At 34.5% G+C, this 11948-nt stretch overlaps 1 protein-coding gene across 3 annotated transcripts; it reads right to left on the bottom strand.

Annotated features, from left to right (window-relative positions):
• Positions 1-2562: 2562 nt before the first annotated feature.
• Positions 2563-6545, bottom strand: LOC120079953 (probable purine permease 5). Of its 3 annotated transcripts, XM_039034430.1 has the most exons (3): positions 6390-6542; positions 4625-4796; positions 2563-3946 (listed from the first exon to the last, which is right to left on the bottom strand). In XM_039034430.1, the coding sequence occupies exon 3, from the start codon at positions 3893-3895 to the stop codon at positions 2801-2803; it is 1095 nt and encodes a 364-aa protein (XP_038890358.1). In that variant the 5' UTR covers positions 3896-3946; positions 4625-4796; positions 6390-6542; the 3' UTR covers positions 2563-2800. The 3 variants fall into 3 exon arrangements, with proteins under 3 accessions (XP_038890358.1, XP_038890356.1, XP_038890357.1); XM_039034428.1 differs by lacking the exon at positions 4625-4796 and having other exon boundaries at positions 6390-6545; XM_039034429.1 differs by lacking the exon at positions 6390-6542 and having other exon boundaries at positions 4625-4934.
• Positions 6546-11948: the final 5403 nt, after the last annotated feature.

The following is an 11948-nucleotide window of genomic DNA, read 5'->3' on the forward strand; positions in this document are numbered from 1 at the left end:
GTTCCCTATACCTACCTCTCTTCCTTCCTATTTGTGGGGTGATGCTATCCTCACTGCAGCCCATCTCATCAACCGCATGCCTTCCCATGTCTTAGCTTTTCACACTCCTCTTGACTGTTTTAAAGAATCGTATCCCAACAACCGGTTAATCCCTGACGTCCCTCTACAGGTGTTTGGGTGTGTTGTCTTCGTCCATACCCACGGTCCCAACCGTACGAAGTTTACTCCTCGGGCCCAGAAATGTGTCTTTGTTTGGGTACCCTCTCCATCAACGTGGGTACAAGTGTTATCATCCCTCGTCTCGGAAATACTTTGTTTCTATGGATGTCACCTTTCTCGAAGACCAGCCTTTCTTTCCCATTAGTCCTCTCCAGGGGGAGAGTCTTAGTGAAGAGACTAACTGGTTCACATATTCTGTACCCCTAGAGATGTTGGCAGAATCTGATCATGTTAGTCCTGTTCTTCCCACCAATCAAGTCCCTTGGATAACATACTACAGGAAGAATCTCAGGAAGGAAACAGTGCCGCCTATCGTTTCTCCAACTCCAGTTCATGAGTCTAACTACGTCTCAGCTCTAGGTATGAACATTCCTGTTTGTGATACTGATGATTGTGTTGAGACCAATACTTGCAGAGTGGACAAAGATATAGGAATTGGTGACAATGATGCGAAAATAGAAGGAACTGAGGAAGATGAAGAAACTGATGGAAAGAACAACACTGAGGAAATAACTCCAGCAAACGTGAACAGTGGAAGGGAAGATGATTGTCCTTCTAAGGAAAGGCCCATAGATCAGTTGGCTAGCTGCAGTAAGAAACCTAGAGAAGAGGAAAGTCGTGATGCCTCTCGATCTTCCCATTGCCTTGAGAAAAGGGACTAGATCGTGTACGAAGTTGCCTATGCACAGTTACATGACATATAGTAACTTATCTCCCGAGTTCAAGACTCTCACTACCAGCCTAGATGCGTTAATGGTTCCAAATAGTATACATGTTTCCATGGAATCTCCTGAGTGGAAGGCTGCAGTTATGGAAGAAATGAGAGCTCTAGAAAAAAATGAGACATGGGAACAGGTTGCCCTCCCTCAGGGGCACAAGACGGTAGGATGTAAATGGGTTTTTACTGTTAAGTACAAATCCGATGGCTCGATTGATAGATACAAGGCGAGACTGGTTGCCAAAGGCTTTACTCAAACCTTTGGTATTGATTACTCTGAGACATTCTCCCCTGTAGCCAAACTCAATATGATTCGGGTGCTGTTAATAAAGATTGACCTTTGTACCAATTGGATGTGAAGAATGAGTTTCTTAATGGAGAACTCAAAGAAGAAGTCTATATGAGCCCTCCAATTGGCTTCGAGAACCAATTTAAGCACCGAGTTTGTAGATTAAAGAAGTCATTGTATGGGTTGAAACAGTCTCCAAGAGTCTGGTTTGACAGATTCACCACGTTCGTTAAAGCACAGGGGTATGATCAAGGGCACTCAGACCACACGTTGTTTACAAAGAAGTCTGGTTCAGGAAAGATCTCAGTACTTATTGTTTATGTAGATGACATTGTGTTGACCGGTGATGATACTGGTGAAATTATGAGACTTAAAACAAAAATGGCCAAAGAATTTGAAATTAAAGATCTGGAAAAATTACGGTACTTTCTTGGGATGGAGGTGACTCGGTCAAAGGAAGGTATCTCAGTCTCACAACGGAAGTATACTTTGGATCTCCTCAAAGAAACAGGAATGACTGGGTGTAAACTAGTAGACACCCCTGCAGAATATAATGCCAAACTGAGCAATGTTAACAATGGAACTCTTGTCAGTAAAGAGAGATATCAACGATTAGTCGGGAAGTTGATATATTTATCTCACACGAGACCTGATATATCATATGCAGTGAGTGTTGTCAGTCAGTTCATGCAAACTCCCTACGAGGAACATATGACAACCGTCGAATGCATTCTACGATATCTGAAGGGCACTCCTGGTAAGGGCCTACTGTTCAGGAAGTCAAGTAAANCTATTAAGTTGATTTAAATTAAAGTTTAAAATTAAGTAAATAATCAAATGATATAAATAAAATAAAAGCTTGAAACTAGGTAGATAATCAAATGGTGCCAATAAAACTAAAAATTAATAATTTGAAGGTTTAGGTTCGTCTCTTTTGCATGTTTTGTTTATATTATTTTAATAATTAATATATTTTAGTCATCGATGATTAATTTACCATGATAATTAATTACTTATAAACTAAAATCTAATCCAAAGTTATTCTCTTCAATCAGTCTAATTTAAACTCTCTTATCCAAAAATTATATTTTCAAACTTTTGTAATCAAACTTATATTTTAAAATTTACAAAACACATACAATGCACGTAGTATCAAACTAATAATATCTAAATGGATGCTAATTAATCTTATAATACCTGAAAAAAAGTTTATATGATATGGATCATCCAAATACTCATTTTTTTTTTCGAATAAGCCAATTCATTTAAGATTCTAGAAAGTTTTTACAACATTTCTTTCCAATTTTCCACTATTTTAATAGAGAAACAAACAATATGACAAGTCAAATGCAACACTCATTGAGGTAGAAACAGCCCCATATGAAAATTTCAACACAATTTTGATAAGGGATTCACCAAAATAAGCTTATGATATAAAATACAATACAAGAGATCCTACTCTGCAAAGCAAAGCATAGAAGGATGTTACATTTTCCTTTAGACTCGAACATCCTCGGTTACCTATCCATGACACTAAAGAAAATAGAGTCGAAAAACTAAAGAACATCATGACATTAGGATGACTTACTTATAGAGGAACTTCCATAAATATAGGAGCTGAATCCCCAAAAAGTGATAACTAAAGAGAGGATCTTGAAGCCACTCATAGGATCTTTTAAGAATATGACAGCACCAATGCTCGTAATAGGCACCCGAACAGCATTTAAAACTCCGGCAAGAATGGTTGAAGATAAAAACAGAACTGCAGTTCCTCCCAACACTCCTAACTGGAAAGAAATTGCACTCCAAATAAGTACGAGCAAATAAGATGAGGTACCACCAATGAAACTTACTGCCTCTGATTTCATGTTTTGGAAATCATTATTTAGAAGGACGCCGAGAGTGGTAAACAAGAAGGCCAAAAGCGAAACCATTACTTGTTGTTCCAACACAACATGGAATGACTTTCTATCGAGTAACTTAATGAAAACTAGCTCCGATAGAGCGAAGATGAGTCCATGGAGAGCAGAGCCTAGTATATCCCATACGAAGCCCAATATGTATTGTCGATCGGTTATGCCTCCATATCTATCTGAATTTGAATCCAAACCGATCATCACAACTGCAGCAGTGATAATGAAGACAGCATTCAGTATCGAAGCATTCAGTTGGTTCTTGGCAAGAAGGCAACCGAATAATACAGAGAACACGAGGGATGACGATGCCAAAAGTGAAGCGGTAGAAGCAGGGAGGTATGCATAAGCATATGCATACATGAGGTTATCAGTTGCACTCAAGAAGCCCAACACAATATAAGAAATAATGAGCTTCCAATTCAGAGGGGTAGGACGGATTCCAGATAAAAAATACATGGGAAATAATAATAAAGCTGGAATAGGCCAGCCAACGACCGATACCCAGGAAATGATCCACTTGCTCTTCCCACCATTGTTGTAATAAACACGGGAAAGTATAGATGAAGCAGGGAACGCTACGAGCATTGCTACACTGCTTAGAGCAAGAAGAATCCAGTGTGAGATTGGTTTTCTTCTGAATGCTTCTAAAGCAGTTTCCTTGATAGTTGAGATTTGCTTCCATAATGAAGTTGAAGACTCTTGCGGTGTCTGCTCCGTTACATCCATCGATATATAAGAATCATCATAAGACATGTGTTAACGAGTAATATATATTCTGTTTGTATCTCGAAGAAAGATGCAGACCTATACAAAAATAGCATAGCTTCTAAACTTTAGAAAATTGATGCAGCAAAACCGTGTAAGAGAGAGCAAGAGAGAGAGACAGCCCACCCAATCAGACACTACACGACATTCAATCAAAGTCTTCTTGTATAAACAATACAATTGAGTAAAAGATAACGAAGATTCTTTTTCTTTTTTCTCCTTTAAAAAATCATCATCATTATGTAGTTGACAAGTTTGACTTCAATGAAGAGACTAATAGTAATAAATTAAAATTCGACAACCATGAAGAACACTGGAACTTAACTTGAGGAGAGCTAAAGAAAAAACTATGTAATGCCTACTCAGATCATAATGGTAATGAGAGAAAAATTAAGAAGGGCTATTCTAAATAATTTTGTATAAATTATTGAGTTTTGACACACTATAACAAAAATGCTTTACATATCAAATGTATTCCAACTCTTTCTTCAAGGTATATCAGTTTTTACATGCTGCATAATTCAAGTGAACATATGAAAAGTCAATAAAAAAGCTAGTGATTTTCTTAAAAGTACTCCTTCAATTCTTAGGGATTTTCCAGGTTAAAGATGCAAAAATAAATAGGGTCTTTCAGTACAAGCACACCATCTCATGGATCAGAGCTTAAACTAAATATGCATATCATTAACAGCTAATATTGGGAGGGGACGTGTAAACCTTTCTGCTAGAATCGTAGCTGATTCACAACCTCTGACCACTAGAGAAGTTGATTCGATGCAGAGCGAACTCCAAATGACAATTTTTTTTTTGGAAAATGCAGCTTCATGAGGTGGAATGAACAAGTGGGTGAAAAATTTAAGTTGCAGTTCAAGCCTGCAAGAAGAAAAAGCTAGGCGCAAAAGAAAACCTCTAATCAACAGGACATCTATATAGAAGCAATTTGGGACTGTTGGTAGTATGAGAACACATATGTCCATCATTTTGAGGTTTCAACGATGTAATCAACTTCAACAACATTCTTATAAAAATGTAGCATTACAAAAGTCGAATAAAAGGCCATATCTTCTGGATATGTGCGGAAGTCTGGTTGAAGAAAGTGTTCTCAGACCGTCGGCATTACATGGGGTCGCCAGAGTATTCATTTGGTGACAATACAGCAGCCAAAAGCTTACCTAACAATTCCCCTCTACATAATGGGGTCATACACGTCGAGATTGATAGACGTTCTAGCATACCTGCATTCATCATTGGTGACAGAAATTGTCCCTACAACAATACGATTAAAAAGAATGCAATTGTCCGAGCAAAGAGGTTGGAAAGACAGTGTTCCATCAATAGAACTCACAGGTTAGGTCTTATTAATATTTACGCCGTCACTTGGGGGGAAGTGGTTAAAATGCTTGAGTGGTCTCTAGGGGCTTATTTGTAATTCCCTTATGGGCCTAGGGCTTCCTGTCTGTCTATTTATTTGAGCAAGTTTACCTGTATTTTTTGTATCACTTGAATAATAAAAAAGCAAGTCTAGATCGTGGTTTTTTCTCCCTGGCTTAGGGTTTTCCATGTAAACCTTTGTGTGTTTCAATTCTCCTTCCTCTTCTATTTTTATCGGTCCCTATAGTTTTCAAAGTTGGAATTTAGTCCTTATAGTTCATAAAGTTTCATAAAAAGCCCCTGTGATCAGGGACTATTAATAAAGGTTTTATCAAAATGTAGGGGGTAAATTCTAATTATAAATCGTAGGGCTAAATTCTAATTATAAATCATGGGACTAAATTCTTTCTCCAAACCGTAGGAACCAAATTTGTAATTTAACCAAAGGAATTTTACTTTATCCATTACAACTTAAACGAAGGAAATCACAAGTTGCTCCTAGGAGCAGTATGATTATCAAAGAAAACTCAAAATACTTCATAACTCCTATGATTCCCTAACTTCCAAATACCAACTACTTGGGAGAAATATTCTTCAGGTTTTCAATCCACTCAAAACTCCCCACTCCGCTCAAAGTTCATCAAGTTCATAACTCGGGAAAAACTCCACCTCCACAGTTAACAAATTGAAAAAAGTTTTTTTGTTTCTTATTCTCAACTGTAAAATCCCTTTTTGGTAGGTCAGCTTTGCTCTAAGTAATTAAACCAACACAATCATAAAAACCTCCAGAACCAAGAGTTTCTATAATTTCTAATTCTCATTTCAATTTATAACAGATAAAAAAAAAAAAGAAAAGAAAGAATAACATAGCATCCACAAAATGAATAATCAAAACATCAAGATCCTGCTCATCACTTCCATAGATATAGAATTCCACCCTAAAACAGGGGAAAATAAGCCATATCCATCACTAAACACAACTCCATAAACAACCCAGAAAATAAAATTCATAGCTACAACAAAATCATGAAGAAAACAAACATATAAGTAAAAAATAAGAAAAACCCAGTTCACCCATTATCATAATATGCAAGAATAAGACAAGAAAAACCTGAGAAAATTTGTAGGCCGCTTAGGTTGTTGAGGTTCGTCACTGAATGATTCGAGGTTTTGGCGAAGATATTTACGTGTGAAAACTGTGCAATTAAAGCATAAAAATGTATGTGTGGCTATAGAAGAATTTTGAGAAGATTCCAAGGAAGAATGTCAATTTCACTCTGGAGCTCGGTGTTTGTACCACATCCCCACAATTCAGTGTTTTATTATTATTATTATTTTATTTATTACTCCCCAAGTCAAACGTGACCAAACAAGGGTTTTTGTTAGTTTTTGAATATTGGGTTCTTGGCTAGATACTATTTTAGGTTATGGAATATAGACTATTTTAATTAAGTGAATAAGAATTTGGTAGTAAATAGTAAATACGATGATAGATTTGAAATAGTAATACCTTAGCTAATTATAAATTAGGATTATAATAGCTCCATCCACCTAACTTCTATAAAAAAAATTGAAATTTTGCTATTTTGTATAAATACTTTCCTTATTTTTCTATATTTGAAAATCCCCCAACATAGCCAACATGAATGTAGCTCCACTGACATAGTGCTTATACTATTGATCTCGAGGTTAGAGGTTTGATTCCCCACCCTACATTTTAATTACAAAACCTTTGCAAAAAAAGAACTCAAACAATACTGTAGAGTTTCCGATGTATGACCTTTTAATAGTTGAGGTGTTGTCAACATGACAAACAAAATTTTTGAGAATTCTTTTCGTTAAAATATAAACATATTCCTAAGACTTATTTGATTTTTTTTTTGTTATATTATATTACAAATGTAGTTATCAACTTTGATGTTTATGTCTATTTAGTCTAAGAATTTTAAAATTACAAATTTAGTCCATGAACTTTGATATTTTTTAAAAGATTCATGGATCAATTATATATAAACTTGAAATTTCAAGGTTTTATTAAATATAAAATTCAAATTTATATTCAATGTATCAATGGATCTTTTTTATTTTTATTTTTTGAATTTATCAAACCTATTAGATACAAAATTGTAGAGGCTCATTAAACATTTTTTAAAGTTTAAGACCAAACTAAGATTCAGGAGCAAAACTTGTAATTTAACAATTTTGATTTTAGTTTCTATTTTGAAAATAGTGCTGGTTTCTCACACTTTCTTGCCTATATTTCTCACCATTTTTTTAGAAAAATAGTTGAATCTTTAGCTTCCAATAATGAATCACTCATAAATACTACTTCCACGATAAGTTTCTTGTATAAAAATATTATGTGTATTTTAATAAGTGTGTCTTTGTCATATATGTTATGTATTTCTGTATTTCTTTTTTCTCTAAAAAATGATGTGTGATTATATCCATGTTGTATTTGTGTCTCACATCCATCATTCTAAGTCTATAATTATCAGTATGCAACCTTCATGCTTACTTTTCTTCAAATTAAATTATAACATTTTTTAATAGTATTACATTTACAAATACAAAATAGAGACTCAAATCTATCATCTTTAAACAAAGTAGAGATATCTTAACCACTAAAAAATGTTGTTGTGACTCTTATTAATCAAATTATAATTCATAGCCAACTTTTGTCATAAAAAGTTCAATTATGTGCGATCAACAATAGTAGACATGTTTCTTTAAAGAGAGAGGAAAAAAAAAAAAAACAATAGTGGACATGCTTTTATGCATAATGCCAAGCTTGACTAGTAACATAATGAAAATTAGTGACTTATGAAGACCAACAACAACCATCACAATCATAGTTTAAATCACTAACTATAGTTGATATGAAAATCTAGAAATTTGTAAATTCCCAAGTCAATTTGACGCCAATCCAAAGAGAATGATTGGATTTGGATTACCTTTTAATTGAGAACCATGAAATAAGGAGAACTTGTTCCTCACTTCAAATTCGAACTAGATGAATCCAATCATCTGCCATTATACTCTCTTCCTCCCCTCCCAACGGACTTAAGTTCTAGCCATACCATCCCTTTACCAACTGATGGCAACCAAATTGATGCTTCACAAACTATTGACTAACCACAATCATTCCCCAATTCTTTTACACAGTCACAACTCCTAGCCTCACCTTCATTGCCTTTTAGCCTTCAGGATTTAGCTTCCTTATTGACTAGACATGGCTTTTGTGTTATGGTAATTCCAACCAATCCTCCTCCCTCTAAAACCAAGAAATCACAAACTACTATTGGCAAAGAGCCAAAGCTTCAAAGAGAATTATAGGGGTTATACACATTGATCCACTATGACAAATCAACCACCTTAGCTATCAAAAGAGTGCATCAAATCACCAATGAAGTTCCTAACTTGGAATGTAAGGGCCCCATTCTTTGGAGGAATCAAACCTTGGTTTTTCAGCACAACACTGACATTGTTCTCCTACTTGAGACACAACTGTCAACAGATGATTCGTTTTTAATCAATTCCATATGGAGCTTTTCTTGTATTGGACATCGTGGCTCCATTATTGGTGGGTCATTCTTTTGGTGGTACAAAGAAAACGAGTTGGTTGGCTCTGATGTGTGCTTTCTTTTCGAGTTTATGGAGCAAAAGGAATAGAAGGCTTTTTCATGACTCTTTCTCTTTTGTTTGCTTTATGAAATTTGTTTTGTCAACTATTTTTCGTGATGTAAAACAAAACACTCTTTCTCTTATATTAGCTTATCATTTTTAGTCAATAATTGGCAAGTTTCTTTTGTAATCACCTTTAGGTGTTCAGGGTTCTCCCCTAATTTCATTCATCAATAAAATGTTTCTATTACAAAAAAAAAGAAAAAAAAAATCCAAATTTGAACACTCCACAAGCAAGTTAATTAGACCTATCTACCTAAATGTTCTTGGCATGCAACCTTGACTCAAAAATTGCAAAGTGGTGATGAAACTCTATCATCTACCAGAGGATTTCCTTCAGAAATACTTAAAATCTCTAGAAACTAATCGTACTGTACCCCTACAAACCTTTGTTACCTTTCTTGCTAAAGCCAAACAAGACTTGTCCATTCTAATTCTAACTCAAAAATACATAATAAAACTAAAATCTCAAATAAGACATATATGGATCTAAAATGTCTCCCGAACATATCATATCACAATCATTCTGTTGGGGTTGATACCCTAAATCTTGTGGGTTCTATAGTTCGTAATTATATCGTACAAAAAGTTTATTTATTTAATAGAATATGAGGTATTTTATTCGACATTTAGTAACATTAACCCACAAAACCAATAAACAAACATCCAAAGTTATCTTATGTAGCTTAAACATGTATGTGGAGACATACATATAGATTGTATTTAAGTGATAACCTGAAGAGTCTGTAGTAGATAGACAAGGTTGGGTACCTTATCTTGGTGACATTACGAATATGATCCGCTTTGTAGATATTACAATTGTTGTAAAGTTCTACAAATGATATGATTATGATCATTAATGTAGAGACATGTGAGCAGGGTGTTCTATACAAAAGGGTTTGTTTAAGACCGGACCTCGTTAAATAACACCGTTAATAGTAGAACTTACATTTCACTAGGATGACCCTAGGTGACATGACCTGAATCCTGAATGAGTTGTGAACTCCTGCCTATTAAGGCAATCCTTTGATTTGCATGGGTGAGAATGGTCAGTTTGCGGACTCAATATGCCTACCATTATGGGGATTCGTCTGATTGGGAAGCTGGGAACACAGTTACATAAGACGAAATTCACTTCTCCCTAATATCGAGGTACTGGAGCCACACCTTCTCTTGGCCCGAGAGGGGTTTGGTCATAGTTGAACTATGACTTATTGTTCATTAGAGAGATCGGTGGTACTTAAGGAGTTAGATGTAACTATAGGGACAAAACAATAATTTTGGCCTAACTATACTTACGAGCAATTTGTGAAGGGTCATCGCTCTGTTGACTGGTTATATCCAATGGACACAGAAATATATTTGTAGTGTGAATATTGCAGCTGATGATCTTTAGTGAAGTGACCGACAATTAATGAAAGTTGGGTAATTTAATTAAAGTAGTTTAATTAATTATTCAAGGACCATTGGAGCTTCAATCTATAGGTTCATAAGGTTCCCTCTGTAGCTCAACTGAGATTATTGAGAATTAATTTTGGATTAATTTTAATTGTTCAAATTAATTGTGGGAATTAATTATATGTGATATGATTAATTTAAATTAATTATATGTGATATAATTAATATAATGTATTTGATACACTAAATCCCTACCTGATACATTTTCTCAAAATTTTAGCTGGTAAAGGGATCAAATGGTATATTTTATTGGTAGATTGGAGGATTAGAAACATGACTATTGCTTTCCAATTGGCTGTTTTTGCATTAATTGTTACTTCATCAATCTTACTGATTAGTGTGCCTTCCAGCGAAGGAATAGAAAATAGAGAATCTAGCAGACCCAGAGCAGTAAATGATCCAATAACCACCATTCCTTTTTGAACCCGTGACATTTTGTACCAAAAACAAATGCGCCAGGTGGGTAGGTAGAGAATACCTAGGGGCGCGAGACAACTCTCTCTAAGGAACTCGGCAAAATAGCCTCGTAACTTCGGAAGAAGGGGTGCCTCCTCACAAAGGGGGTCGAGAACATATAAATATTTGAATATTTTGAATTAGATTCATATATTTAATATAATTTTAATTTATACTTCAGAGAATTTTAACTATAGTTATATTGTATTTGAGACAATATAAAAACTACAGGCCATGTGTTATATTCGATATAACATATAGTTTAATGTATAATATATGATAAGTTGGTTATCATATATACATATATATATATATACTAAGTTTTTTTTTTAAAAAAATTCATTTGAAGTAGGAAGTTATGTAACTCTCTCTCGTGATTCTCTCAACAATTTATCATGAAAGAGGAATTGGAGGAAGTTAATCTTTTTTGGTCTTCTTTCCAAACAAAAATTCACAGAACATCAGTGAATGAACAAACGCACAATTCCTAGAAAATTTCCTCTCATCTTCTGACATCTGCCAAAATTGAAGCAAAACCCACTTCTCTTGCATATTTTCAACCCTAAGGAGAATACAAAAGATTCTTTTGTAGTGATGTTCACCATTATATTTGGGTGTTGTTGTGTTTTGGAGTTTGTGTTTCAAGGAGGGTTCGTGACAAATCCAGAGGAATTTTCGTTAAGAATTGACTCTTTAAGAGGTTAGTAATTCACATCAAAATTCCTTCTCTATGTTGATTTATAAAGCATGCTGTAATTTTCTTTGTAGAATGCATAATAGGGTTTTGAATCTTATTTTTTCTGTGTAAATTTGAAAATGGGAAACGATCTCGCTTCTGTCTACGGTTTTCACAAACCTTCACATTCGTCATTTAAAAATTATGCAAAACTTAACAACATAAAAAACCTAATTTGTAAAGAAAAGTTTCTAGTGTAAACACAAATAGTCAATACTACGAAGTATTAGAAAAGTTTTCATTCAAAAGACAATCACTTCTCATTTAGCAAACCTGAACATAACTTCATAATTAAGACATATATATTGTGATTATGATAATAAATAAAGAAGATGG

Source organism: Benincasa hispida, chromosome 6 (genome assembly GCF_009727055.1).
Source record: "Benincasa hispida cultivar B227 chromosome 6, ASM972705v1, whole genome shotgun sequence".
NCBI lineage: Eukaryota > Viridiplantae > Streptophyta > Magnoliopsida > Cucurbitales > Cucurbitaceae > Benincasa > Benincasa hispida.